The sequence below is a fragment of the Cervus canadensis genome, chromosome 23 (assembly GCF_019320065.1).
Source record: "Cervus canadensis isolate Bull #8, Minnesota chromosome 23, ASM1932006v1, whole genome shotgun sequence".
Taxonomy (NCBI): Eukaryota; Metazoa; Chordata; class Mammalia; order Artiodactyla; family Cervidae; genus Cervus; species Cervus canadensis.
In genome coordinates this window covers 40,141,374-40,166,445 of record NC_057408.1, presented here as the reverse complement: position 1 = coordinate 40,166,445, position 25,072 = coordinate 40,141,374, and the positions used below count along the sequence as shown (strand labels likewise).

Here is a 25,072-nt window from a genome sequence, read left to right as displayed (position 1 = left end):
CACCTACCAAGACAGTCCTGGCAGTATCTGCTCAGATTTGATGCCTGTTTCTTCCTTCCCTCTTTCCATTCTTCCTTCTTTCCTTTCTTAATTAAAGTATGTTTGATTTATAATATTGTGTTAGTTTCTGGTATACAGTGAGGTGCTTCTTTCTAAGCCCACTGTGTGGGCTAGTGCAGCCACTGACAGCAAGCGAAGGATGCTCTAAGCAGACAGATCACTATGTGCAAAGGCATGGGGAAAGGAGAAAATCACTGGTTAGAATTAGGTTGATAGTGGGGAGATAATGAATTTGAACAGGTAGGCAGAATCCAGCCTTGAGTCTTTCCTGTGTTAAAGAACTTGGTGTGTATACCAAGGGTCATGTGGAACCACCAAAGGTTTTAGTGCAGAAATGAGATCATTATCATTCTTGTTGCAGTCCAGAAGATGTATTATCAGTGGGGCAGAAAAAGAGTAGGGAGATCAGTTAGACTGTTGAAGAAATTCAGAGAAGGATTAAAACATTTCTAAACCAAGACTCTCTCAGTGATGATAGACAAGAGTGAATCATTCTAAGAGAACCTTAGGAAGCAATTAGATTCGGTGATTGTGAGAGATCAAGAAGAAGGTGGGTCTAGGGAAAGAGGGGCTAGTGCCCAGGATTCGTTCTTAGGTGACTGGGTGGATGGCAATGACTTTAACAAGAATAGGGAATATGTCTTGAAGAGGGTAAGATGGAGAAGTATGGTGGAAATTGCTTTTTGGCATGCAGAATTTGAAATGCTTCAGGCTCACTGTGGTGGAGACATCATATGATGTCTTGGTGTCTGGTCTGGTCATTCAAGATAGAGAGATCTAACAGGGAGTTACTAAGGGTATGGGAGATGGTTGAAGCCATGGGTATGGATGAGTTTTTCACTGATACCTTGCATATCACACATACGCCATAGATAATGGATCTTTCTGGATGACCCAGGAAGATTGTATTGAGTTAGATGGCAGAGTGGAATTCAGCCTGGGAGAGCAACTTTTTGGAATTGATATAGATGGAAGATCTGATAGAAGTTTTTGAGAAGGCAAGACTGGCCATAAACAAATGAAAAGCCAAGAGTAGGGTAGAAAAAGCCAAACAACAGTCATTCATAGAATTAGAAGCTATGAAGAGTTGTGTAACATGAGGAGAAAATGATGTCCATTGACTTTCGGAATTGACGGGGATCTGAAACACTTTATTAAAATATAAATTTTTTTTCAGCTTTATTGAGGTATAATTGACATGAAATTGTTAGATACTTGGTATACATTGTAGTGATTTTACATGTGTATACATTGTGAAAGGATTCCCCCGTTGAGTTAGCTAACACATCCATCACCTCACGTATTTTTCTTGTGCATGTTTGTGAGAACATTTATGTTCTACTCTCTTAGCAAATTTCAATTGTGCAATACAGTGCTATCAACTATAACACCAAGTTTTACATTTGATCCTTGGGCCTTATTTATCTTATAGCTGAAAGTTTGTACTTTTACTAACCTCTCCTTATTTAAATATTTATTTTTGGTTTTAATCTTTTGATTAAAAGTTTAAAAATACTTTTGTTTCAAAATCACTTATATGTATATATACATGATTAAAACTTTATATATATAAAACTGTATTCTCCTGTGTTCCATGAAAGACCAGTGAGCTTTTTTTTTTTTTCTTTTTAAATTTGGCTGCACCAGGTCTTTGTTTCAGCACATGAGATCTTCTGTCTTCACAGGGGCATGCGGGATCTTTTTTTAAGTTGCGGCATGCAAATTCTTAGTTGTGGCATATGGGGTCTAGTTCCCTGACCAAAGATTGAACCCGAGCTTCCTGCACTGGGAGCATGGAGTCTTAGCTACTGGACTACCAGGGAAGTCCCCAGTGAGCTTTAATTTGACTGTACCTCTTAGGTTATTTTTGCCATGCATTTTACCTAAAGCTTATATGTCCTAACCATATAAGCTTTACATACCTGTTTCTTTTTTTTTTAATTTTTGCTTTTTAATTGAAGTGCAGTTGATGTTTAATATTATGTAAGTTACAAGTATACAACATAGTGACTTAAAATTTTTACAGGTTATACTACATTTTTGCTCATTATAAAATATTGGCTATATTCCTCATTTGTACAGTATATCCTTGTAGCTTCAGTTCAGTTCAGTCGCTCAGTCGTGTCCGACTCTTTGCAACCCCATGAACCGCAGCATGCCAGGCCTCCCTGTCCATCACCAACTCCTGGAGTCCACCCAAACCCATGTTCATTGAGTAGGTGATGCCATCCAGCCATCTCATCCTCTGTCATCCCCTTCTCCTCCTGCCCTCAATCTTTCCCAGCATCAGAGTCTTTTCCAATGAGTCAGTTCTTCGCATCAGGTGGCCAAAGTATTGGAGTTTCAGCTTCAGCATCAGTCCTTCCAATGAATATTCAGGACTGATCTCCTTTAGGATGGACTGGTTGGATCTCCTTGCAGTCCAAGGGACTCTCAAGAGTCTTCTCCAACACCACAGTTCAAAAGCATCAATTTTTCTGCACTCAGCTTTCTTTATAGTCCAACTCTCACAGCCATACATGACCACTGGAAAAACCATAGCCTTGGCTAGACAGACCTTTGTTGACAAAGTAATGTCTCTGCTTTTTAATATGCTGTCTAGGTTGGTCATAACTTTCTTTCCAAGGAGTAAGCATCTTTAAATTTCATGGCTGCAGTCACCATCTGCAGTGATTTTGGAGCCCAGAAAAATAAAGTCAGCCACTGTTTCCACATTTATTCCCTTATTTGAGTCTCCAAACAATTTTCAGGATAGACACTAGCCTCATTAAGCTTTGATAAAAGGCCCAGACAAGCAAGCTCCTTAGACATTCAATTCAAAAACAGTCATGTGGTGGTCAGTGTCATCACCCCTTATTTTAAGGATGTGTTAAATATGAAGTAATGATCCAAATGTGATATTTACAATACAAAAAATGTAGAAACAGTTTAAATATTTGATAACAGGAATTTACTTATATGTTACAGTCATATAAGGTGGCTATTAAAATGGTAAAAATAGTATTTCATGATGAAGCAAGATTTAAGATGTATTACTTAGTGAAGTGGAGAAGGAAATGGCTACCCACTCTAGTATTCTTGCCTGAGAAATTCCATGGACAGAGAAGCCTGGCAGGCTATAGTCCATGGGGTTGCAAAGAATCAGATATGATTTTGTGACTGAATATTTAGTGAAAAAATAGTTTATAAAATATTATGAAGGCTGAGACTTTATTGTTTATAAAAATATGTGTATTGCACATGTATTCATAAGAAAAGTATGATAAATGTGCTTGGTTATTTCTGTGTAATATTTTAAATCTTTCTTTTTGTTTATAATTTCTAACTTATTTATAATAAACATGTATTATTTTTTCATAGCTACTTTTAGAAAACTTATTATTTAAAAAAATTATTGTTACTTTAAAAATATTTATTTAGCTACATTGGGTTTTAGTTGCAGTGCGAGACCTTAGTTGCCTCTTGGCGTGTGGGATCTTAGTCCCCACCAGGGACTGAACCCAAATCCTCTGCACTGAAAGGTGAATTCTCAACCACTGGACCATGAGGGAAGACCCTGAGCATGTATCATTTGTGTGATATTATAAATGGTTGAATTCCGAGTGCCTGTTAGAGATTCATGGATTTTAGGTCCTATGTGTACCCTGTTCTTTACCTTCACCTAGACTGAGGCATTCTGAATAATGTCTTTAAATTGTCTGTGAAATGGACATGTAAGAAGATAGAAGAAAATAAACGTTTGATAAATGCTCATGTTATAGTAGTGCCGCCTTATCCTTGGGGCATATGTTCCAAGACTTCCAGTGGATGGCTGAAACTGTGGGGAGTACCAAACCCTATATATACTATGTTTTTACCTAATCTATGTACGTATGATTAAGTTAAACTGATAAATTAGGCACAGTAAGAGATAGTAACTAATGAGAAAATAGAATAATTATAATAACCTATAATAAAAGTTATGTGAATGTGGTCTCTCCAAATATTTTACTGAACTGTGTTATCCTTCTTGTGATGATGGGACATGATGAAATGCCTACTTCATGAAATGAAATGAGGTGAATGACGTAGGTGTTGTGATGTATTGTTAGGCTACTATTGACCTTCTGATGACACATCAGAAGGAGGATAGTCCTGCTTTGGGCAATGCTGGGTCATTGAGCCTTGATGAAGTCGATGAGTGGATACTGAGAGCAGATGATGGACGTCCGAGATTGGGGAATCCCTGGCGGGATGGAGCAGCATGGCATAAGGTTTCCTCAGGCTGCTCAGAGCAGCATGCAGTTTCATGATCATGAACTCTTATGTCTGCAGTTTTCCATTTAATATTTCTGGACTTTGGTTGATGGCAGGTAACGAAAGCCACAGAAAGTGAAACCACAGACCCATGGGGACTACTGTGCTTGGAACTTCACCTCTTCTTTCTGTGCTAGCCTTACAATATTCCTGCAAAGTCGATTTTATTTCCCCACTTAGCTGGTCTTGTGATAATACCAAAACTCCAAAGATGAATTAAATTGGCAAAGATTATGCATCAAAAGTAAATGGATAGAAAGCTAGCAGGAAGTTATTATATAACACAAGGGGCTCGTCCTTGTGGTGTGATGACCTAGAGGGGTGGGATGAGGGGTGGTGGGAAGGAGGCTTTAGATGGAGGGGACATAGGTATACTGACGGCTGATTCACGTTGTTGTATGGCAGGAACCAACACAATATTGTAGAGCATTGTCCTCCAATTAAAAAAAATAGGAAGGACTAGAATAAGAATGGGGCTTCCCTGGTGGTTCAGAATGTAAAGAATCTGCCTGCTATTCGGGAGACCCAGGTTCAGTCCCTGGGATGGGAAGATCCCCTGGAGAAGGGAATGGCAACCCACTCCAGTAGTCTTGCCTGGAAAATTCCACAGACAGAGGAACCTGGTAGGTTACAGTCCATGGGGTTGCAAGGAGTCGGGCACGATTAAGCGACTAACACTTGTCACTTTTCACAGAATAGGAAAATCCACACAGAGAGAATGCAATGGTTTAATGGGTACAAAGTGTCCTCTGGGGGTGATGAAGGTGTTTTGAAACTAGACAGACAAGGTGTTGAAGAACATTAACGCATGTACGAAATTGCCCCTGCAGTGTTCACTTTTGAATGGTTAATTGTTTTTATAATTGTTTAATTTCTAACTTAACAGTTGTTCATTGTTTTAATTGTATAAAAAGCATAAAGTTAGCTGCTCAGTCATGTCTGACTCTGGTTTAGGAAAAAAGTAAGTAGTGAGGATAGGAGAGAACTTAGGTGTGTCTGGTTGGAACCAGTAGACACACCATCCTCTCTGTCACCCACCGCTGGCAGCCACCATCCTTCACTTCACCAGTACCTGCTCTGATTTGTGACCATCTCTTCATATGCACCTGATATGGCCCTTTCCCCCAGATTGCCCTCTGAGCTTCTTTTCCTGCATACCTTTGTTGGTCTCTTGCCCCTGCCTTCTTTGAGCACTTTTCTGTCTAAACTGTTAGCATCAGTCAAGTTGGAAGCAATGGTTCTTATTCATGTTTTAGACCCTGAACTCATTATGAATGCTTTCCCCAGAAATTGCACTTTGCTGAGAAGATATGAATAGAGGTATAGACATAATTCTTTGAATACTATCTCAACATATTCATGGTCCCTCTCATCTCAAGGTCCTCAGATTAAAAGCTCTGCTGCGAGCCTTTAAATATATATTATAGCTTCTTAGATGAAGCATGTGACAGTGATGGCTCACTTTGGTTGCCTGTGAATGAGTGTATGTGTTCTCTGAGGTAAGGAAATGCCCCCCACCCTTTTATTTTTGCTATCTGAGCTCTACTGGCTCTAGAGAAATATACATGGGGCAAAATAAGATAATCTGAAGAACAACCAAATATTTACATGCAATACTTAATTGATACTGTATACTAAGTTATGTAAAAATAAAATGCTAAATTTACATAGAGGGACTAACTCATGATAAACAATATATTGCAGGCCCTGTTTCCATGGTGAATTGTTCAATGGTGATAATTTTAATAGGTTTATTTTTGTTTGTTTTCTTCCTTCAGAGATGAATGCCAGGGGGGTTATCCTCAAGGCATTTGAACGCTATCGCCTAAAATCATGCATTGACTTCAAGCCTTGGTCTGGAGAACCCAACTATATATCAGTGTTCAAGGGCAATGGGTAAATTGAAGAGTTTGTCTTCTAAGTGTTCTGAGGAGAACTGTTGTGGCTGGGACATTGCATCAGAGTGATTGCCCTGGACCCTAACCTTGAGGGAGGCTGGGGCTTCCATTGCTATTTGCTGGGTGTAGTTTCCCTCTAGCCATAAAACCAGACTGCACTGTCTCAATCTTGTAAAGACAAGGAGGGTGGAGTCACATGCCATCCACCCTAAGACTCTGACCTTCAGTCTGTTTGTAGTTTCTGCACTCCTTATTTCTTTTATTTATTTAGTTGATCAGTGTTCGGTCTTTGTTGCTGCATGGGCTTTTCTTTAGTTGTGGTGAGTGGGGGCTACTTTCTAGTTTTGGTGTGTGGGTTTCTCATTGCGGTGGCTTCCTTGTTGCAGAACTTGGGCTCTAGGGCCCTCAGGCATCAGTAGTTCTGGCACATGGGCTCTAGAGCACAGGCTCAATAGCTGTGGTGCACGCGCCTAGTTGCTCCATGGTATGCGGGGTCTTCCCGGACCAGGGATCAAACCCATGTCTCCTGCATTGGCAGGCAGATTCTTTACCACTGAGGCACCAAGGAAGCCCCTCTTTTTTTTTTTTTTTTTTTTAAATATTTACTTATTTAGCTACACCAGGTCTTAGATGGGGCATGTGGGATCTAGTTCCCTGACCAGGGATTGAATTCAGTCCCCTTGCATTGGAAGCTGGGAATCTTAGCCACTAGATCACCAGGGAAGTTCCAATATGCTCCTTATTTCTGCCTTCAAGTAAAAGCCGTCTGTACGCATGCGAGCACATGTATCTAAATTTATTTTAACCCAAGAACTCTTGTTGTTCAGTCTCTCAGTCATGTCCAACTCTTTGTGACCCCATTGACTACAGCACTCTAGGCCTCCCTGTCCCTCACCATCTCCCAGAGTTTGCCCAAGTTCATGTCCATTGAATCTGTGATACCATCCAACCATCTCATCCTCTGTCACCCTCTTCTCCTTCTGTCTCCACTCTTTCCCAGCATCAGGGTCTTTTCCAGTGAGTAAGCTCTTTGCATCAGGTGCCCAAGTTTTGGAACTTCAGTTTCAGCATCAGTTCTTTCAATTAATATTCAGGGTTGATTTCCTTTAAGATTGACTGGTTTGATCTCCTTGCTGTCCGAGAACTCTTAGTACTTTGCTTAAGAAGATGATAGTTATTTGATTCAAGGTCAGCAGTTCTGAGTGGTTGCTCTATCTGTATAAAACCCTTATTCAAGGACCATCTGAAAAATTTTGGGATATTCAGAAAAAATCAGGCCAGGCTGAGTGGAGGGTGATTTACTCCTTAACATTTGGTGTCAGCCCAAGTTCTCCAAAGATCATGTGGTCTGGAAGGCTTTTCATACCTCACTGGGTTTTGGGAGAAATGCACGGTGTTTAGACACAAGTGAAAGATCTAGGATCTTAGGTAACCAGGTAGATTAGGCATTAAGGATTTTGCTCTAAGACCTTAACCTACATCAAGCCTCTTCTCCTTGTACTGTAAACTCCCCTGTCAGCTGCTGGTCTTCAGTGGGGAAGCAACTTACTAGGATGCAACAACTGTCCATCGGAGAGGGCTGCGACAAAATAGCAACGGTTCAACATGAGTTTCTCCATGCCCTTGGGTTCTGGCATGAACAGTCACGGTCCGATCGGGATGACTATGTCAGCATAATTTGGGACAGAATTATTTCAGGTACGTTTATCTTGTTGTTTTACGTTGTTTTAAACTTAAATACTGAATTTCTAAACATGTGCTTTCTTCTGCCACTGGTGTTGTTTATTAATAATGGGAAAACTCTGATGTGATCTAATTTCATTTGGCTCTGGGCTTCCCAAGTGGCACTAGTGGTAAAGAATCTGCCTGCCAATGCAGGAGATGCAAGAGACACAGATTTGATCCCTGGGTCGGAAAGATCCCCTGGAGAAGGGAATGGCTACTCATTCTAGTATTCTTGCCTGGAGAATCCCATGGACAAGGAGCCTGGTGGGCTATAGTCCATAGGGTCTCCAAGAGTTGGACATGGTTGAGCACATTTGGCTGTAATTCAGTAAGAGTTGAAGTGCCTGAAGGCCATTGGGGAACAGTTTTCCAGAACCCCAGTTTGAGCTGGATGTGATGTTAGGAACCAGTGTTTCCTAAAGAGCATTTTATGGAGCACTGTCCGGCAATTTTTTCATAGGTGTTTTGTAGAAAGGAATATGTGGTCAAATTAACTTGGGAAATCCTAGGTTAAAAGAAATTGAATTTAGCTATTTACACTGTTGTACTGTTCAGAGTCTTTGCTCGACTAACACAAACTGCAAATCTCCAGCAGGAGCGTTTTCCAAAGTGACTTGATCTTGGCCTTTGTGTGTGTGTGTGTGTGTGTGTGTGTGTGTGTGTGGAGTATTTGGTTGTGTAATCCTTTGGAGCCCATATTGGGAAATGCTATAGTAGTTGGACAGCTGGAACTTTTTGTGACTTTGTGCTCAAAGTCAGAAAGATTTTTTTCCCCCCAAAATGTGTTTATTTGACTGCACTGGGTCTTAGTTGTGCCACACGGGGTCTTCATTGCAGTATGTGGGATCTATTTCCCAGACCAGGGATCAAACCTGGGCCTCTTGCATTGGGAGCATGGAGTCTTAGCCACTGGATCACCAGGGAAATCCCCAGAAAGATTTTAATAGCCATGTCTGACTATAACTCATGTTTTCTGCAGTGACATTTTGTTTCCCCATCTGTCTTGCCTCCATAGGGTATGGTGAAGGGGATGGGGAGGCAGAGAAGTGAGAGGGGAGGGATGACATGGCTATCAAATGAGGCCAGTGAGGGTTACTCTGTGCTGAGGGACCCTGACACCACAATCCCAACACCACATTACTTGCCCCTGCCTTTGTCCCCACCCCAAGTCTGGGGGAAGACACTATAGCTGAGTCTAAAAGATTTCTAGAGCAAGAGAAGTGCTTAGCTTCAACCCATGGCCTCATTCTGCAGGGTTTCCAATGTCTTATTTTTTTTGGAAACTTCTGCCTTGATTTGATAATGCATCTTTATGTACTGACAATCAGACCCATTTGTAGTGATGCTAAGTGGTCAGGAATCTTCTCTAAGTGTATTTATTTACATACATCTACACACATTCCAGTAACTGAGAAATCACTGATGATGTCAATCCTTCCTGCATTATCATCCCCATCCCATCCCACCACGCCTCCCAAAGTCCTCTTGTTTTCATCTCCGTCCAGTGAAAATACCTACATCTCGTCATTGCAGTCAATGACGCTGAGTGTTTCAACAATATCTTTTAGACCCTTTCTATCTGTTGTTGTTATTCAGTTGCTAAGTCGTGTCTGACTCTTTGTGACCCCATGGACTGCAGCATGCCAGCCTTCCCTGTCTTGATTTCCTTTGACTGGTTTGATCTCCTTGCAGTCCAAGGGACTCTCAAGAGTCTTCTCCAGTACCACAGTTCGAAAGCATCAGTTCTTCGGCGTTCAGCCTTCTTTATAGTCCAATTCTCACATCCATTCGTGACTACTGGAAAAGCCATAGCTTTCCGTTAGCAGTTCTTAGAACCTTAGGACAAATGCTAAAGTCCAACTTTGAGCTGCAATGAAACCTTAGACAAGTTCAGCATGACAAGTGGTATAATTCTAAGTTTGAATAGTCTATTCCAAGACAGGAGTGTTTGAAGCACTCTTGAAATATCATCAAGCATCAGTTGTAACCAAGATTGCGCAATGTTTATTATAGTCTTTATTTCTAAGTTAACAGTCTTTGGAGTAAGACAAACTAAATTTTGTAATTAAAATTTTTATTTATCATTTAGGCAAAGAAAGAAATTTTGACTCCTATAATGATCAAGTGATAGACTCCATGAATGTTCCCTATGATTACAGCTCAGTGATGCACTACAGTAAAACTGCATTCGGAAATGGATCAGAACCTACAATTATAACAAGGGTCCCGGACTTCATGGATGTGATTGGCCAGCGAATGGATTTCAGTGACTCTGATGTCTTAAAGTTGAATCAACTGTATAACTGCTGTATGTGACAGATTCTTTGACATGATTTATCTTCCTTTCTGCTCTGTAGGAAAACATTCTACTCTGTGCTGGGTTTTCTGAAATTATAGTTAATTATAGGTTGATAGTTGAAGTTTTATGTTCAAAAAGGAAAAAAAAAAAGATTATCACCCAGATCCCAAATGACAACATGGAAGTAGCATTTTTCTTCTCATGTGTTCTGGGCTTCAGATTTAAAAACCATCTGAGTCCTGTCACAGCGTGCCCCCTTCAAGTTTCTGAAGCTGTTGCTAACTCAAATATATAGACCAACTATATTCAAAACTCTTTTCAGTCCAAATGAAGTATACAGTCATAATATAAATAAGTTCAAATAACTTGAGTTGTGGTTTATTAATCTGAATAACTAGATGAATGTAGACTCATATTTCTTTCTTTTCAAAATATTTATTTGGTTGCTCCAGATCTTAGTTGTAGCACTTGAAATCTTTGATCTTTATTGCAGCATGCAGGATCTTTTTAGTTGCAGTACGCAAACTCTTAGTTGTGGCATGCAAACTCAGTTGTGGCATGTGAGATCTAGTCCCTTGACTAAGGATGGAACCTGGGCCCTCTGCATTGAGAGCACAGAGTCTTAGCCACTAGACCACCAGGGAAGTGGCTAGACTCAGGTTTCGAACACAGTTAGTTAATCTGATAAACAAGACTCAGGGAGGCAGTTTATACAGAGCTCACAGCTGATTGATTGTCTTGGTTTTGCAGATATATCAAGAGATCTTCAAGCCACCATCACCCTGACTCAGTGACGAGTCCCCTTTAATATCACCCTAGAATTCCTAGTTCTTCTAGATGAGCTGTTTTTACTACTTAGCTTACTGCGTTAGATCTGCATGTCAGTAATTGTTTCTGTTGCTTTGGTAGCCTCCTCCTTGAGCTTTATGGAGTCCTGCGATTTTGAGCTGGGAAATGTGTGTGGGATGATTCAGAGTTCAGCAGACAGTGCTGACTGGCAGCGGCTCTCCCAGGTCTCTGAGGGGCCAGAGAGCGATCACTCCAACATGGGCCAGTGCAGAGGTAACAGCAGTGAGATTCTTCTGGGTTTTATTCTCAGCGCTTCTAGCCTTTTTCTTACTTTCTTCTTTTTAAATTTACTTTTAATTGGAGGTAATGTTTTTACAATATTGTGTTAGTTTCCGCCATACACCAACATGAATCAGCTATAGGTATACATATGTCCCCTCCCTCTAGAACCTCCCTCCCACCTCCCACCCCTTCCCACTCCTCTAGGTCATCACAGAGCACCAGGCTGAGCTCCCTGTTTTATACTGCAACTTGCAACTTCCCACTAGCTATCTATTTTACATATGGTAATGTACATGTCTCCATACTGCTCTGCCAATTTGTGACACCCTTTCTTCCCCTGCTGTGTCCAAAGTCTGTTCTCTACGTCTGTGTCTCCTGCAAATAAGTTCATTAGTTCCATTTGTCTAGATTTCATAGCTATGCATTAATATACAATATTTATTTTTCTCTGACTTGCTTCACTCTGTATAACAGGCTCTAGGTGGCCTTTTTCTTTGCTGCGAAATACTGGGATCTGAATTCTTATTTGTATTAGAATTACTAATGATAGCCCACTAGTGCTACCTAAGAATTGGTTCTGTATGTTATAAGGATATGGTTAATGTCTTTGCTTTTACTATCTGAGTTTGCTTTTTCCCCATGGCTCAGCCCTGGGCTCTGTGAAACCTCAACCCATAGTATATGCCTACTGCAAGAGGGGGCTGCCACTCTCCGGAAGAACTCTTACCTCTGGAAAAGTGGGGCTTTGTTTCCTCAAAGCTTTCAGAATCCAAGAGATCTTCCAGTAAACAGCACCAGACTGGGAATTAATCCATTTCAGAACTTCAGCTGATTGAGGTTATACATTCCTGTTGCAAACATACTTAAAATGAATGTAGCAAGTACAATGTATTTAATTTTACTCAGATGAGTAAAAAATTTCTACTGAAATTTTGTTTTGAATCAAATAATCATTTTTTAGCTACAGATACATTTTTACTTATTTGGTAATTTCTGGCAGCAAATAGGTAAAACTGGACTTCAGAACCCAGGACTGTTGCTTGACAGCTCAGATGGTCTGGGCAAGCCTTGGGGTCTCTAAGAGCTTTTCCTTTTTCTTTTATGGGGGTTGGTGAGGACACGACAGATATTGTTTAAAGGTACAAACTTGTAACAAGTAGTAAATTAGCCCTAGAGATAGAATGTACAGCATCATGAATATAGGCAACAATATTGTATTATAATCATCAAATCTGCTAAGAGACTAGACTTCACTATTCCCAGCACCAAAAAAATGATGCTATGTATCAAATAGAAACACCAAATTATTGCCAGGATGGCAATGAGAAGCCAATATATAAATGTGTCAAATGAACATGCATACCTTAAATTTACACAATGATTCAGTTCAGTCGCTCAGTCATGTCCAACTCTTTGCGACCCCATGAACCACAGCACGCGAGGCCTCCCTGTCCATTACCAATTCCCGGAGTCCACCTAAACCCATGTCCATTGAGTCGGTGATGCCATCCAACCATCTCATCCTCTGTTATCCCCTTCTCCTCCTGCCCTCAATCTTTCCCAGCATCAGAGTCTTTTCCAATGAGTCAGCTCTTCACATGAGGTGGCCAAAGTATTGGAGTTTCAGCTTCAACATCAGTCCTTCCAATGAATATTCAGGACTGATTTCCTTTAGGATGGACTGGTTGGATCTCCTTACAGTCCAAGGCACTCTCAAGAGTCTTCTCCAACACCACAGTTCAAAAGCATCAATTCTTCTGTGCTCAGCTTTCTTTATAGTCCAACTCTCACATCTATACATGACCGCTGGAAAAATCATAGCCTTGACTAGACGGACCTTTGTTGGAAAATAATGTCTCTGCTTTTTAATATGCTGTCTAGGTTGGTCATAACTTTCCTTCCAAGGAGTAAGCGTGTTTTAATTTCACGGCTGCAATCACCATCTGCATGTCACATATTTTCAATAAAAAATATTTTGTAAATGTAGATATAAACAGTGGATAGTGGTCCTCCATAGATACTACTGTAGGAGGGGGGAAGGGGTGGAGAGAGAGGCTAGACTAAGCAGGTAACACTTTTTTCCATTTTTTAAAAGATTTTTTTGATGTGGACCATTTTTAAAGTCCTTATTGAATTTGTTACAATACTGCTTCTGTTTTATGTTTTAGTTTTTTGGCCCGAGACATGTGGGATCTTAACTCCCTGAACAGATTTTGGACCTGCACCTCCTGCATTGGAAGGTGAAGTCTCAACCACTGGACCCAGGGAAGTCCCCCCTTTTTTCATTTTTGAAAACTACCGACTGTAGTAAGAAAAAAGTGATCTAATATTGCTATTTTCATGGTCTTCCTGCTCCAAGATCTGCATTTCAGTGCTCAAAACAGTGCCCTGCATACAGTGGGAACTAAATGGAAGCAGAGCGCCCACAAGATATGCATTCCTGTACCCAGTACCTGTATTCTCAGTTCTGCTCTTATCCTCTTAACAGGTTCTGGCTTCTTCATGCATTTCAACAGTAGCTCTGTAAACAAGGGGGCCACAGCAATACTGGAAAGTAGAATACTCTACCCTAAACGAGGATTTCAGTGCTTGCAAGTTTTTTTGTACAACAGTGGAAGCCAAGATGACCAACTGAACATCTATGTCAGGGAGTATTCTGCGGCTCATGTGAGCAGCACTCTAACCCTTGTGGAACAAATAAAAGGTACGGTATCAACATTTTTATTCTTGCATTCAAAGTGAGGCAATCTTTTTATTTTTAAAATTTTTGTCTTGTATTGGGGTATAGCTGATTAACAATGTTGTAGTAGTATAGTTTCAGGTAAACAGCGAAGAGACTCAGTCACACATATGCATGTATCCATTCTCCCCCAAACTCCCCTCCCATCCAGGCTGCCGCATAACATTGAGCAGAGTTCCCTGTGCTATCCAGGATGTCCTTGTTGGTTATCCATTTTAATTATAGTAGTGTGTACAAGTCCAACCCAAACAGAGCGAGACAATCTTAACGTTTTATTTAATGCAGCCACTTACAACAGGGTAGGGGTTATGAACCTAGAACCTAGAACCTCATCCTCCTTGTTTTATGCTGTGGTTAGGAAGCTAAAATGAAAATGCTTTCTGTGCTATAGAATATGTGACGCTAACTTAAGAAACTGTAGATTGGTCTCTGGTGTTGGTGAAGTTAGTTCTTGGCAAGTAATAAAATAGAATGGAAACTAGCTTAGGCAAAATGGGAAGAGTTACTGGCTCAACATAACTAAATTATAGGATGAAGAAGAGAGAAACTGGCTGCAGGTAGGATGGGACCTGTCCCTGAATATGGCTGGGGGCCTTTCCTGTTATCTCAGAGGGGCTTTGTCCAGAAAACTGGTGCTTTGGCTGTCTCACTTCCCAGTTTGCATTTTTATATTTTACATTTATATTACAAATGTACCATCAGACTAGAGAAGGATCTCTTCCTCTAATTTGTAGCCTAAAAAAAATAAATTCCAATGCAGGATTCTAATTGTTATGATTTGGGTTAAATGTATCTTCTGGAGCAATTTGGAGTGGAGAGAGGGCAACACCAATGGGGTGGCCACCCTTCCTTCCAATCGTGTGTCTGGGAGTTGGGTCATGTTGACCAGCTATTAGATGGTTCAGAAGGTTCCCTGAGGGAGGGAGGGAGGAGTTATAGGCTGGTGACTATATTACTGTTTGCTTCACATATTGACTTCTTGATTTGAATGAATTGACTAAAACCTATTATAAAAATTGATCCATGTTATGCCATATATCATGCCATTTCCCCCCTGTTTAACAAGGAGAAACAATCTGAAACATAGATGATATTTCCCTTCAAGACCAGTTTAAGCTGAGGTTCTTAATCTCATATTATACATACATGTATATATACCATATAGTATACGTGTATATAATATGTATCTAATGCATATGCAAAAGATTATAAATAAAATTATTGCATGCATACATGACTATACATATATAATCCTTTGCATTAGCAATCTGTGGGTGTTATTACTGATAGATAATAGCACAAAATGTACTTAAGAAACCTGTCTAGAAGTCCAGAATTTAAGCTGAAAGTACTGATAAAAATCAAGGGGAAGCTCTCATGAAAGATTTTTATTCAATCCAGGGTCTTTCCAAGGACAACAGTGTTTCCTGTAATTTGGATCTTTCTAACTGATTTTTGAGCAACATGTTTCTCATTAAGTGCTAATACATTTAAGTTTTAAGGCACTGTGTTAACTACTGTTTGACATGAATTCCTGAGCTATTCTTTCTCTGGGTAGGGGGAACTTCTGAAAATTGTTTAATGTACTTCTTCTTATTTGAGTGTATGATATAAGAAAATAACACAAGATGTCCTATGGTGCACTGTTCTCTAGGGTAGGGAGTAATAGTGGAGGGGGATGTGCGGTTTGGGAAGAAAGGAGATGGTACCAGGTATCAGATAAATACTTAGGACTTTGCATGCTCAGTTGCTCAGTCATGTCCGACTCTTTGTAACCCCATGGACTGTAGCCCACCAGACCGGACTCCCCTGTCCATGGAATTCTCCAGGCAAGGATACTGGAGTGGTTTGCCATTTCCCATGCTAGGGGATCTTCCCAACTCAGGGATCAAATCTGCGTCACCTGCATTGACAGGTGGATTCTTTACCACTGCACCACCTGGGAAGCTTGTAACACTGAGACCCTGGTAAATGATGTAGGGAGTCAATTGTAGGCTGTAGGCCTTCTAGGGTCTGATGAATTCCTGTCTAACACTGCCAAAAACTGATTGAAAATTTTACACGTGAAGGAAATATTCCAATCAAAGTTTAGATAGATTAAAGGAGGCTTTGGCTGAGGACCACAGGGATCTGGGGTACAAATGTAAAGTCTTGGACTTGCCAGTCTGTTTAACCAACTGAAGGGAGGTGACTTATAAGTTGAGTATGGAGTACTCATGAGTTAGATGCTATTGTTTGCTCACATGTGTCTGGAAAATGGTGATCTATCTAAGAATAAAAATGAGCTAGATAAGCATTCAAATATTGCAGAGAGCCACTCAGTCCTACAAAAGTGCCTTGGAGTAACTGGACCTGAGCTGGAGGAAGAAGAAAGCCATACCTTACACCTGCAGGAGGCAGCAGCTCTAGAAATATCCTTTGGCCATGAAAATTAGGACTCTAATGTCAGTTTGTATGTGACCCACATGGTCCTTTATCCTCTTTGAAATAATATACCTCTTTTGCAGATATACCCTCTGGGAGCTGGCAACTTTACCACGTAACACTGAATGTGACCAGTAAATTTCGAGTGGTGTTTGAAGGGGTCAGAGGCGCTGGTGCCTCACTGGGTGGCCTGTCTATTGATGACATCAATCTCTCAGAAACATGGTGCCCTCATCATGTCTGGCATATAAGGAATTTCACACAGCTCATTGGCAGCCCCAATGGGTCTTTCTTCAGCCCTCCATTTTATTCTTCTAAGGGATATGCCTTTCAGATTTACTTGGATCTATATAGTTTGCCTAAAATAGGAATGTATTTCCACCTGATCTCTGGAGCCAATGACGATCAGTTAGAGTGGCCGTGTCCTTGGCAACAAGTCACGATGACAATCTTGGATCAAACTCCTGACATTCGACAGCGTATGTCCAACCAGCGGAGTCTAACGACAGACCCATTTCTGACCATCGGTTCGTGGCTCATCTTTTTTATTGTTAATACACAATCATTGCTCTAGGAGGGATGGATGATTTGGGAATGAGAGAATGCACAACCAGGCACCTAGGGAATTTTTGAGGCCCAAATCTTAAGATCAGAAGATACGCAGGGGAAGGCTGATAGTCTCTCAGTCATGTCTGACTCTTTGCGACCCCGTGGACAGGCTTCTTCATCCATGGAATTCTCCAGGAAAGAATACTGGACTGGGTTGCCATTTCCTTCTTCAATGTAGGGGAAGGGCTTCAGCAATTCTGGACAGAGTCTCCCAGACAGGGGACTGTCAGGAATATCAGCAGAGATGCCAACAAATTGAGAAGATTTTGGCTGTATTCTTGGAATTTGATGACAACGTCTGAATTCTCAAGGTTGTACGAGGAGTGTGTGCATGCTAAGTCACTTCAATCAGGACCAACTCTTTGTGACCCTATGGACCAGGCTCCTCTGTCCATGGGATTCTCCAGGCAAAGATACTGGAGTGGATTGCCATTTCCTCCTCTAGGGGATCTTCTCGACCCAGAGATCGAGCCCTGTCTCTTATGTCTCCTGCACTGGCAGGCGGGTTTTTTTTTTTTTTTCCCTACCACTAGCACCACCTGGGATGAGGTGTGTTGTTGGTTTTAGAGTCTGACAAGCCTAGGTTCAAATCCAAGGTTTGCTTCTCATTAGCATTGTGACTTTGCACTGATAATCTCTTGAAACCTCAGTGTCCTCAGCAGTAAAACCGGGACTGTAATAATAACCCCACAATTTTATTAACAGTGTCTCTACAGTTCAAGGAGGGAAGTTTGTGGAAGGGCCTGGCAGGGGGAGAGTCTCAGATGCTGAGTTCTCCTAACCCATGCTGTCCTTGTCTTGTCACTGATATTGTCAAAAACAGCTCAGCTTTTGAAATGGGGGTGTTTTTTGATCAGAAAGAAGATGCTAAGTAGATGTTGTTAGTGTTGGGAAGGGTGTGGGAATGGATCGTAACTTCTTACTGAAGGATCCTGGGGGACTTGCCAATAGTGACATCATTCCCCATCTTTCTAGACTGAAAGATGCAGTGCCCAGAAAGCAATGCCCAGAAAAAAAAGCAGTGCCCAGAAAGTATTGATCACATTTCTAATTATAATAATCCTTTGCCCTCTGGGAACCTAACAAAGTAAAACATGGAATTATGACAAGGTCAATATTGTCAAACCTGAATTCCGCATATGAAAAGAATGGACCTAAGTGATCTGGGGGAGAAAAATCTAATCTGATAGGAAAAAAAAATAGTGTTCACAAAGAGGTGTGGGAATTTGATGTTCACAATTTCTTTACCTTTTTTTCAAAATATTTTTCCCTGAATGATGTTGAACATGGCGCAAGGTTGGATGGGTCATCACCTGTTTTTTCAGAAACAGTGCTTCTCACTGTCTCACTCCTGAAGCACTTTGCTATGTTAGGTGAATAATTCAGTTAATAAGATGAATTGTTGTATGCTAAAATTAATAACTCTCTCAGTAATGCATTGATTTAACTCGGTTTAAAGGGCTGTCTGTAACTCAGAAGGCCACTACAGAATGATTCTAATGGGTAGCTGAATTTCTACACTGGTCAGTCAGTAAAAGTGTAGAACTTTACTACTCAGGCCTCCTACCCAGGAAACTTTCAGGAACCCTGAGTGTGGTCCTCCCTGCTGCGCCATCTCGTTTCCATCAGGACAACATAAATGAAAAACTCCAGTGATTTGCCAGGGACTACAACACAGGTCAATAGCATCATTTAATTATTTTGAGCTCTATCTTAATTGTGCTTCACATTGCCTGCATTTTCCTGCCACCAAAAGCTATGATGATGCTAAACATAATCCATTAATATAAATTGCTTTTTCAGATAATGGAACCTATTTTTGGGACAGGCCTTCCAAAGTGGGAGCACAAGTTATTTTCCCTAATGGAACTCAGTTTCAAAGAGGTAGGGGCCGTGGATTCCCTAACTTTATGACCCAAGAAATGCTGAAAAGCAGAGATTTTATCAAAGGAGATGATGTTTATATCCTACTGACAGTGGAAGGTATGTCAAAAATAGTTTTCTCTAAGCTATTCTTTTTTTTTTTTTTCTTTCTTGTGGTCACTGATTATTTACTGTGTTCTTCTGGGTTCTATTTTCAGATATATTAGATAGAGATGTGGGAAGAAGTGGGCATGAGTGGGATTTTTTTTTTGTATGAATCATTAACAATATAAAAATAATTTAGATGGAAACAGGCATAGTGCCAGGACAAATTAATTACCACTGCATGGAACAGCAGTGGAAAGCTTTAGTCCAGAAGACTTCTTTAGAAATAAGCTAAAGTATATCCATTATACCCTAGAATTTAATTCTTGGATTCTAGAAGTAAAAATGTCACACAAAACATAAAATGAAAGTGGAAATGGACTTTGTTGTCTCTTTTAAATATGTACACACATGTGTGCACACACATATATGTCTTGTCAGTAACAGCATTAATCTCTTGTCTTCTAAAGTTCTTGGTCATGGCAGCCAACAATAACATTTTTCAGGAATAACTGGTCGTTTCCATGTTTTATGTGATAGGATTTTAACTCATTTACTATTAAAGACCCACTTGCATCTCAGTAAGTCAGAATTATTTTTTATGGCAAAAGGTGGTGTCATTAAAATCCATGAAATTTTGATTTCTGTGTCAGAGTAAATCTAGATGATACTTCAGGGGAAAAACTATTCAGAAATAACTTTCACTGAGGGAGAAAACATTTTTGGTAGCAGAGACAAATTCATATGTTCATCATGTCTGTTTGACCGGACCAGAAAACACCGAAAAGAACAGATTCCTGGTTGTCAGGGGACCTGGTATCTTGTGCTAAATATCTATCTACTTGCTTTGCCAAGCAAGAGACCTGTGATCTTAGGCAAGCCCCTCTTTGCATTTCTGAGCTTTCGTTTCCTTGTTGGTCCCTTGGGGCTGGGAACACAGGCTCCCCTTTGAGCTCAGGTGAGCCCAGACCCAGGCAAACACATGTTCAGTTATAGCCCCACAGGCTGGCCCAGCTTCCCTTTGTGGCTAGCTCTCAACCCACCTGTTTGTTTTTTTCACTCCTGTGAACGATACTGGACAGTGCTTCAAGATTGCCTGAGTGTGTTACAAACTGAAGGTTTGATTTTTTTTTTTTAAGGAGTTGACTTTTTAATTGACCCTTTCTTTTTATTTATTTATTTGGTTGGTTGCACAAGGTCTTAGTTGTGGTATGTGGGATCTAGTTTCCTGACCAGGGATCGAACCCAGGCCTCCTGCATTGGGAGCACAGAGTCTTAGCCTCTGGGCCACCCCAGAAGTCCCTGAACGTTTGATTTAGAACTTAAATATCAAATGCTCATTAAACCCCAACTGACTTCCCTCCCTGCTCTCCTCCCATCCTCCTTAGACATATCCCACCTTAATGCACAAAATTACCCACTTCCAACCTTGGACGTCAGTGACCTCTGCACAAGTTTCAGGTGTGAGAATGATGGGATCTGCATTCTCCAGAATGGCAGAGCTGAGTGCAGGTAAGGGCGCCATCTCCCCATCCTTTTGTTAGGTATTTGTTTCATTCACAATGTACGATTCATGTGATATTTCATATGAGTGAAATCAGTTGATTCTCATCTCAAAACTGTTCATAGGGTATTTATTGTTTGCTCTCCATTTGGGAGTTTGGGTTGCCAGTAGAACAATGAAATTATTAATGTAAAGTGAGTACATTATATATATTTTTAATTTTATTTATTTATGGCTCTGCTGGGTCTTTGTTGCTATGTGGCATGTGTACGTGCTTAGTCACTTCAGTTGTGTCTGACTCTCTGAGACCCCATGGACTATGGCCCACCAGACTCCTCTGTCCATGGGATTCTCCAGGCAAGAATACTGGAGTGGGTTGTCATTTCCTTCTCCAGTGATGAAGTATGAAGTGAGTGAAGTGAAGTCGCTCAGTCGTGTCCAACTGTTTGCAACCCCATGGACTGTAGCCTATCAGGCTCCTCCGTCCAGGGGATTTTCCAGGCAAGAGTGCTGGAGGGGCTTGCCATTGCCTTCTCCTTGCTATGTGGGTTTTCCTGTAATTGCAGAGAGTGGACACTTCTCTCTAGTTGTGGTGCTTGGGCTTCTCACTGTGGTGGCTTCTCTTGCTGGGGAGCACGGGTTCCAGGATGCATGGGCTTCAGTAGTTGTGGCTCCTGGGCTCTGGATCACAGGCTCACAGCGATAGTTGCTCTGAGGCAGGTGGGATCCTCCCTGCTCAGGAACGGGACCCACATCTCCTGCTTTCTCATGTTGATTCTTTGCCACTGAGCCACCAGGGAAGCCTGCATGTTCTTTTCTAATTGCCTGAAACAGTCCTCATGAGTTATAAATCCTCACAACAGCCTGGTGTGGTCAATGTGACGGTCCACATTCTGTAGATGGAGATACCTAAATTCTGAGAAGAACCTGGCCATAGTCACAGCTGGGATGTTCTGGACTGGGACACTGAGAACTAAAGTTTCTCCACTACCTGTGCTGCATTTCTTCCCCAGCTGGGAGCTGCTGTTTTAAATCCCAGATTAGGGATAATTTCATTGCTCCTTGCTGTTGGCCCTGCCTGGCTTCCTGGGCTAGTCTAACCAATCCTTTCAGTCCGAGCAGGTGACCAATGGTTCCATCTGTCAATGACCTGAGTGTTGACCCACACCTTCAGTGGTGAAGATTTTCAGATTTAAGTGTCAGCTCGTAACTCAGTCATGTTTCAAACGTGTAGGTGTCGGTCGGGGGATGACTGGTGGTACATGGGAGAAAGGTGTGAAAAGAGAGGCTCAACACGAGACACCATTGTCATCGCCATATCGTCCACTGCTGCTGTGTTTGCCCTGATGCTGATCATCACTCTCGTCAGCGTCTACTGTACCAGGAAGAAGTATCGTAAAGAGTCAAGTTCAAGGACAGTCAACACTATTATGGAAAATGTAAGTTGACTCTGATATTTGGTTATTCAAAACCCACTGATTGAATCATATAAAGAAAAATTAGGGCTTTTTAAATATCTTAAAATTTTTTTTTTCTATTCCCTGTGCTGGGGAAAAAGGCTTGGAGACTATGAGTTCTTGTTACCTTCACTATAAATCAATGATTCTTGAATTGGAATCCATGGAAACTTTTGGAGGGGAGGTTTATTATCCTCCTGAAACTGTACCCAGAATTGTGTATGGTTCTGCAGTTTTCTGGGGTGGGAGTCTGTGACCCTCCTGAAAGGCACGACTGATTTTTGCCTACACACTTCAGTCTACCTGGTTAAGTGGAAAGATGAACCATGTAAGTGTCTTTGTTCTAAAGGCTGAGCTCAGGCTTGTAGGAAGGGGGCGCTAGGCACATTTGGGGCATTTGCATTAAAGAAGATCCCAACTAATTCTGGCTTCAAGTGCGATAACTCTTAGGCAAGGTTTTCAAGTAGAAATTTTAAAGTCTTGCCTCAGATGGTCTCCAGAATGGCAACAGACTCTTGAAATTACCCTGGGGAAGCAGAGACTCTGAGATGGGTGTTGGCATAAAGGATGTTTACCGAGGACACCAGTGATGGAGTGAGGGAAGCTGGACCAGGCAGCTCTATTTTAAAGTTATATGGTTTTTTTTTAAGTGGACAGATTTATTTGTTTGAAGACCTTTGTTTGTTAAAGACACTAAATTTTTTTGTGAAGTTATTCGAAAGATGGACAGAAAGCAAACAGTTTTATTCTCATATACAGTTGTCATATTTCCTGAACCTCAGGAAGATATTTAAAGCTAGTCATAAGGCAGTGGATCTCTTCCTTCACAAGCTCATTAGAAAAGTACTTAAAATGTATATATTAATAGGTTGTGTTTTTTTAGAAAAACAGATATTTCCAACTTATCTTATGACTTAAAAGGGACAGATCAACTAGTGATCCAGTAGGTCAGCCTGGTGGAAACCTGGGGCCATTAGGGAAGTACTTGGGGGTTGGGGTAACTATGGTGGGGGGACTGATTAGAGAGGAGAGGACTTGTTAGCTGAAGGGTAAGACTACCAAGATATTCCTCTGGAAACTGAAAGATGTAAGCACTATTATAAAGGCTGATTTATCAAGCTAAAGTTGGAAGTAAAATGATAAAACAATAAGCAGAAAAAGAAGGAAGTTAATCCAATAAAGGAACTATTAGGGCCATTAAATGGAAACACACACAAACACACACAACCCCCATAATATAACAACACAACTGTTTTTGCCTCTGGGTCATTTAAACACATGCCCAAGAGTAAGGAATCAACTTAGTCTAGGCATTTCTGGGGCTTCCCTGGTGGCTCAAACCGTAAAGAATCTGCCTGCAATGCAGGAGATGTTGGATCCCTGGGTGGGAAAGATCCCCTGGAGAAGGAAATGGCAACCCGCTCTAGTAATCTTGCATGGAGAATTCCATGGACAGAGGAGCTTGGCGGGTTACAGTCCATGGGGTCACAAGGCATTTCTGCAGTTAATTCACTGATAGCAGAACCTCTACCTGTAGTTTAAATCTTAAATTGAAACGACCTTTTTTTCCAAGTCGGAAGTGTGTGCTCACCCTGATATTTGAACATCTGAATAAAGCGGGACATGTCTGTGCATTTTCCCTCAGCCCAAGTCTTGAAAGGATGCCAGCCAGGAGGGAAGCCAGAAGACTGCAGAGGGCACTTTATTGAAACATTAGACTGTTTCATTGTGATGCATTTCAATGACAGTTTTTAAATTTAGAAATTAAGTCATCAATTGTTCTTCCCCCTTTTAGCAATATGCACTTTGAAGATTAACTCTGCAATACAGCCAGCCAATGAAATGAAAGACTCTTCATCATGGATTCACCCATAATATATTACAACCACTTCCTCCTTCTGTAAATGGATCATCTCTGTAAATAGCTGGGTACACTATAAATCATTATTTTGGTAAAAGTCTAATTGGTGAGATACTGCTTCTGTTTTTATTTTTAAAGGAAGGGGGTAAAAAAATGAAAAATAAAAATAGATAAAGTGGAGACGCAATTCAGGCTGTTGTGGAAGAAAAACATTGTTTATAAGTCGGACAGCAAGAACCGGGAATAGCTTTCCAAGTGACTGATCCTTTTCTTTGGGGGCCAAGTGCCATGGCCTCATAGGCAATTCCCTAGAAATTGCCCAGTGGGAATGGTCTTCCATGTAGAACCTCCCCATTGCCATGTTGTCCTGTCCCAGTGGACAGCGGGGCAGAGGGCAGCTCTGTTCTCCCTGGGGACATCTGCCCCTCCATCTGAAACTGGCTACTTCCTTGTTTTCTTTATTATTATTATTATTATTTAATCATGCTTAAGGCTTATAGAATTTTAATTCCCCAGCCAGGAATCAAACCTAGGCCCTCAGCAGTGAGAGAGTGAAGTCCTAACCACTAGACTGCCAAGGAATTCCCTTGTCGCTATTTTTTTATTTTAGCCATCCCTGTTAAGTGATATCTCATTGTGGTTGTAGTCTGCAGGTCCCTAGTGACTTATGATATTGAACCTCTTCTCAAGTGCTTATTTGCTGTCTCTATAGCATCTTCAGTGGACTATCTCTTTACATCTTTCACTTATGCTCTGAATGAGATTTTTGCTCTTACAGTGTTTTGAGAACTTTTAATATATTTTGATCTATCTATTTCATTGTCAAATATGTGGTTTGGAAACATATTTTCCCACTCTGCCACTTGCCTTATTCACTTAAAATAATATTTTGCAGAGCAGAAGTTTTTAATTTTGATAAAGTTCAGCTGATCATTGTTTTTTAGTGGATTGTGGTTTTGTTGTCAAATCTAAGAAATCTTTGTCTACTCCTAGATCCTGAATACTTTCTCCTATTTAAAAAATGTTTTGTGTATTTTTTGTTTTATATTTAACTCAATAATACATTTTGAGTTAATTTTTGTAAAAGGTGTAAGGTTTAGGTTGAAGTTAATATTTTGGCATTATTTTCTCTGTTGAATTGTATTACATGTTATATATAT

General features: G+C 40.8%; 1 protein-coding gene across 2 annotated transcripts in view; it reads left to right on the top strand.

The window, feature by feature from the left end:
• Positions 1 to 24,099, top strand: part of MEP1B (meprin A subunit beta) — a 34,265-nt gene extending 10,166 nt beyond the window's left edge. For both annotated transcript variants that reach the window (XM_043444475.1, XM_043444476.1), the window contains 10 exons: positions 6,135 to 6,252; positions 7,774 to 7,952; positions 10,069 to 10,287; positions 11,188 to 11,340; positions 13,838 to 14,053; positions 16,597 to 17,040; positions 18,926 to 19,105; positions 20,479 to 20,602; positions 21,829 to 22,033; positions 23,847 to 24,099. In XM_043444475.1, coding sequence (XP_043300410.1) covers positions 6,135 to 6,252; positions 7,774 to 7,952; positions 10,069 to 10,287; positions 11,188 to 11,340; positions 13,838 to 14,053; positions 16,597 to 17,040; positions 18,926 to 19,105; positions 20,479 to 20,602; positions 21,829 to 22,033; positions 23,847 to 23,861 — 1,853 coding nt within the window. In that variant the 3' untranslated portion in view covers positions 23,862 to 24,099. The remainder of the gene's footprint in view (positions 1 to 6,134; positions 6,253 to 7,773; positions 7,953 to 10,068; positions 10,288 to 11,187; positions 11,341 to 13,837; positions 14,054 to 16,596; positions 17,041 to 18,925; positions 19,106 to 20,478; positions 20,603 to 21,828; positions 22,034 to 23,846) is intronic.
• The last annotated feature ends 973 nt before the right edge of the window (positions 24,100 to 25,072 follow it).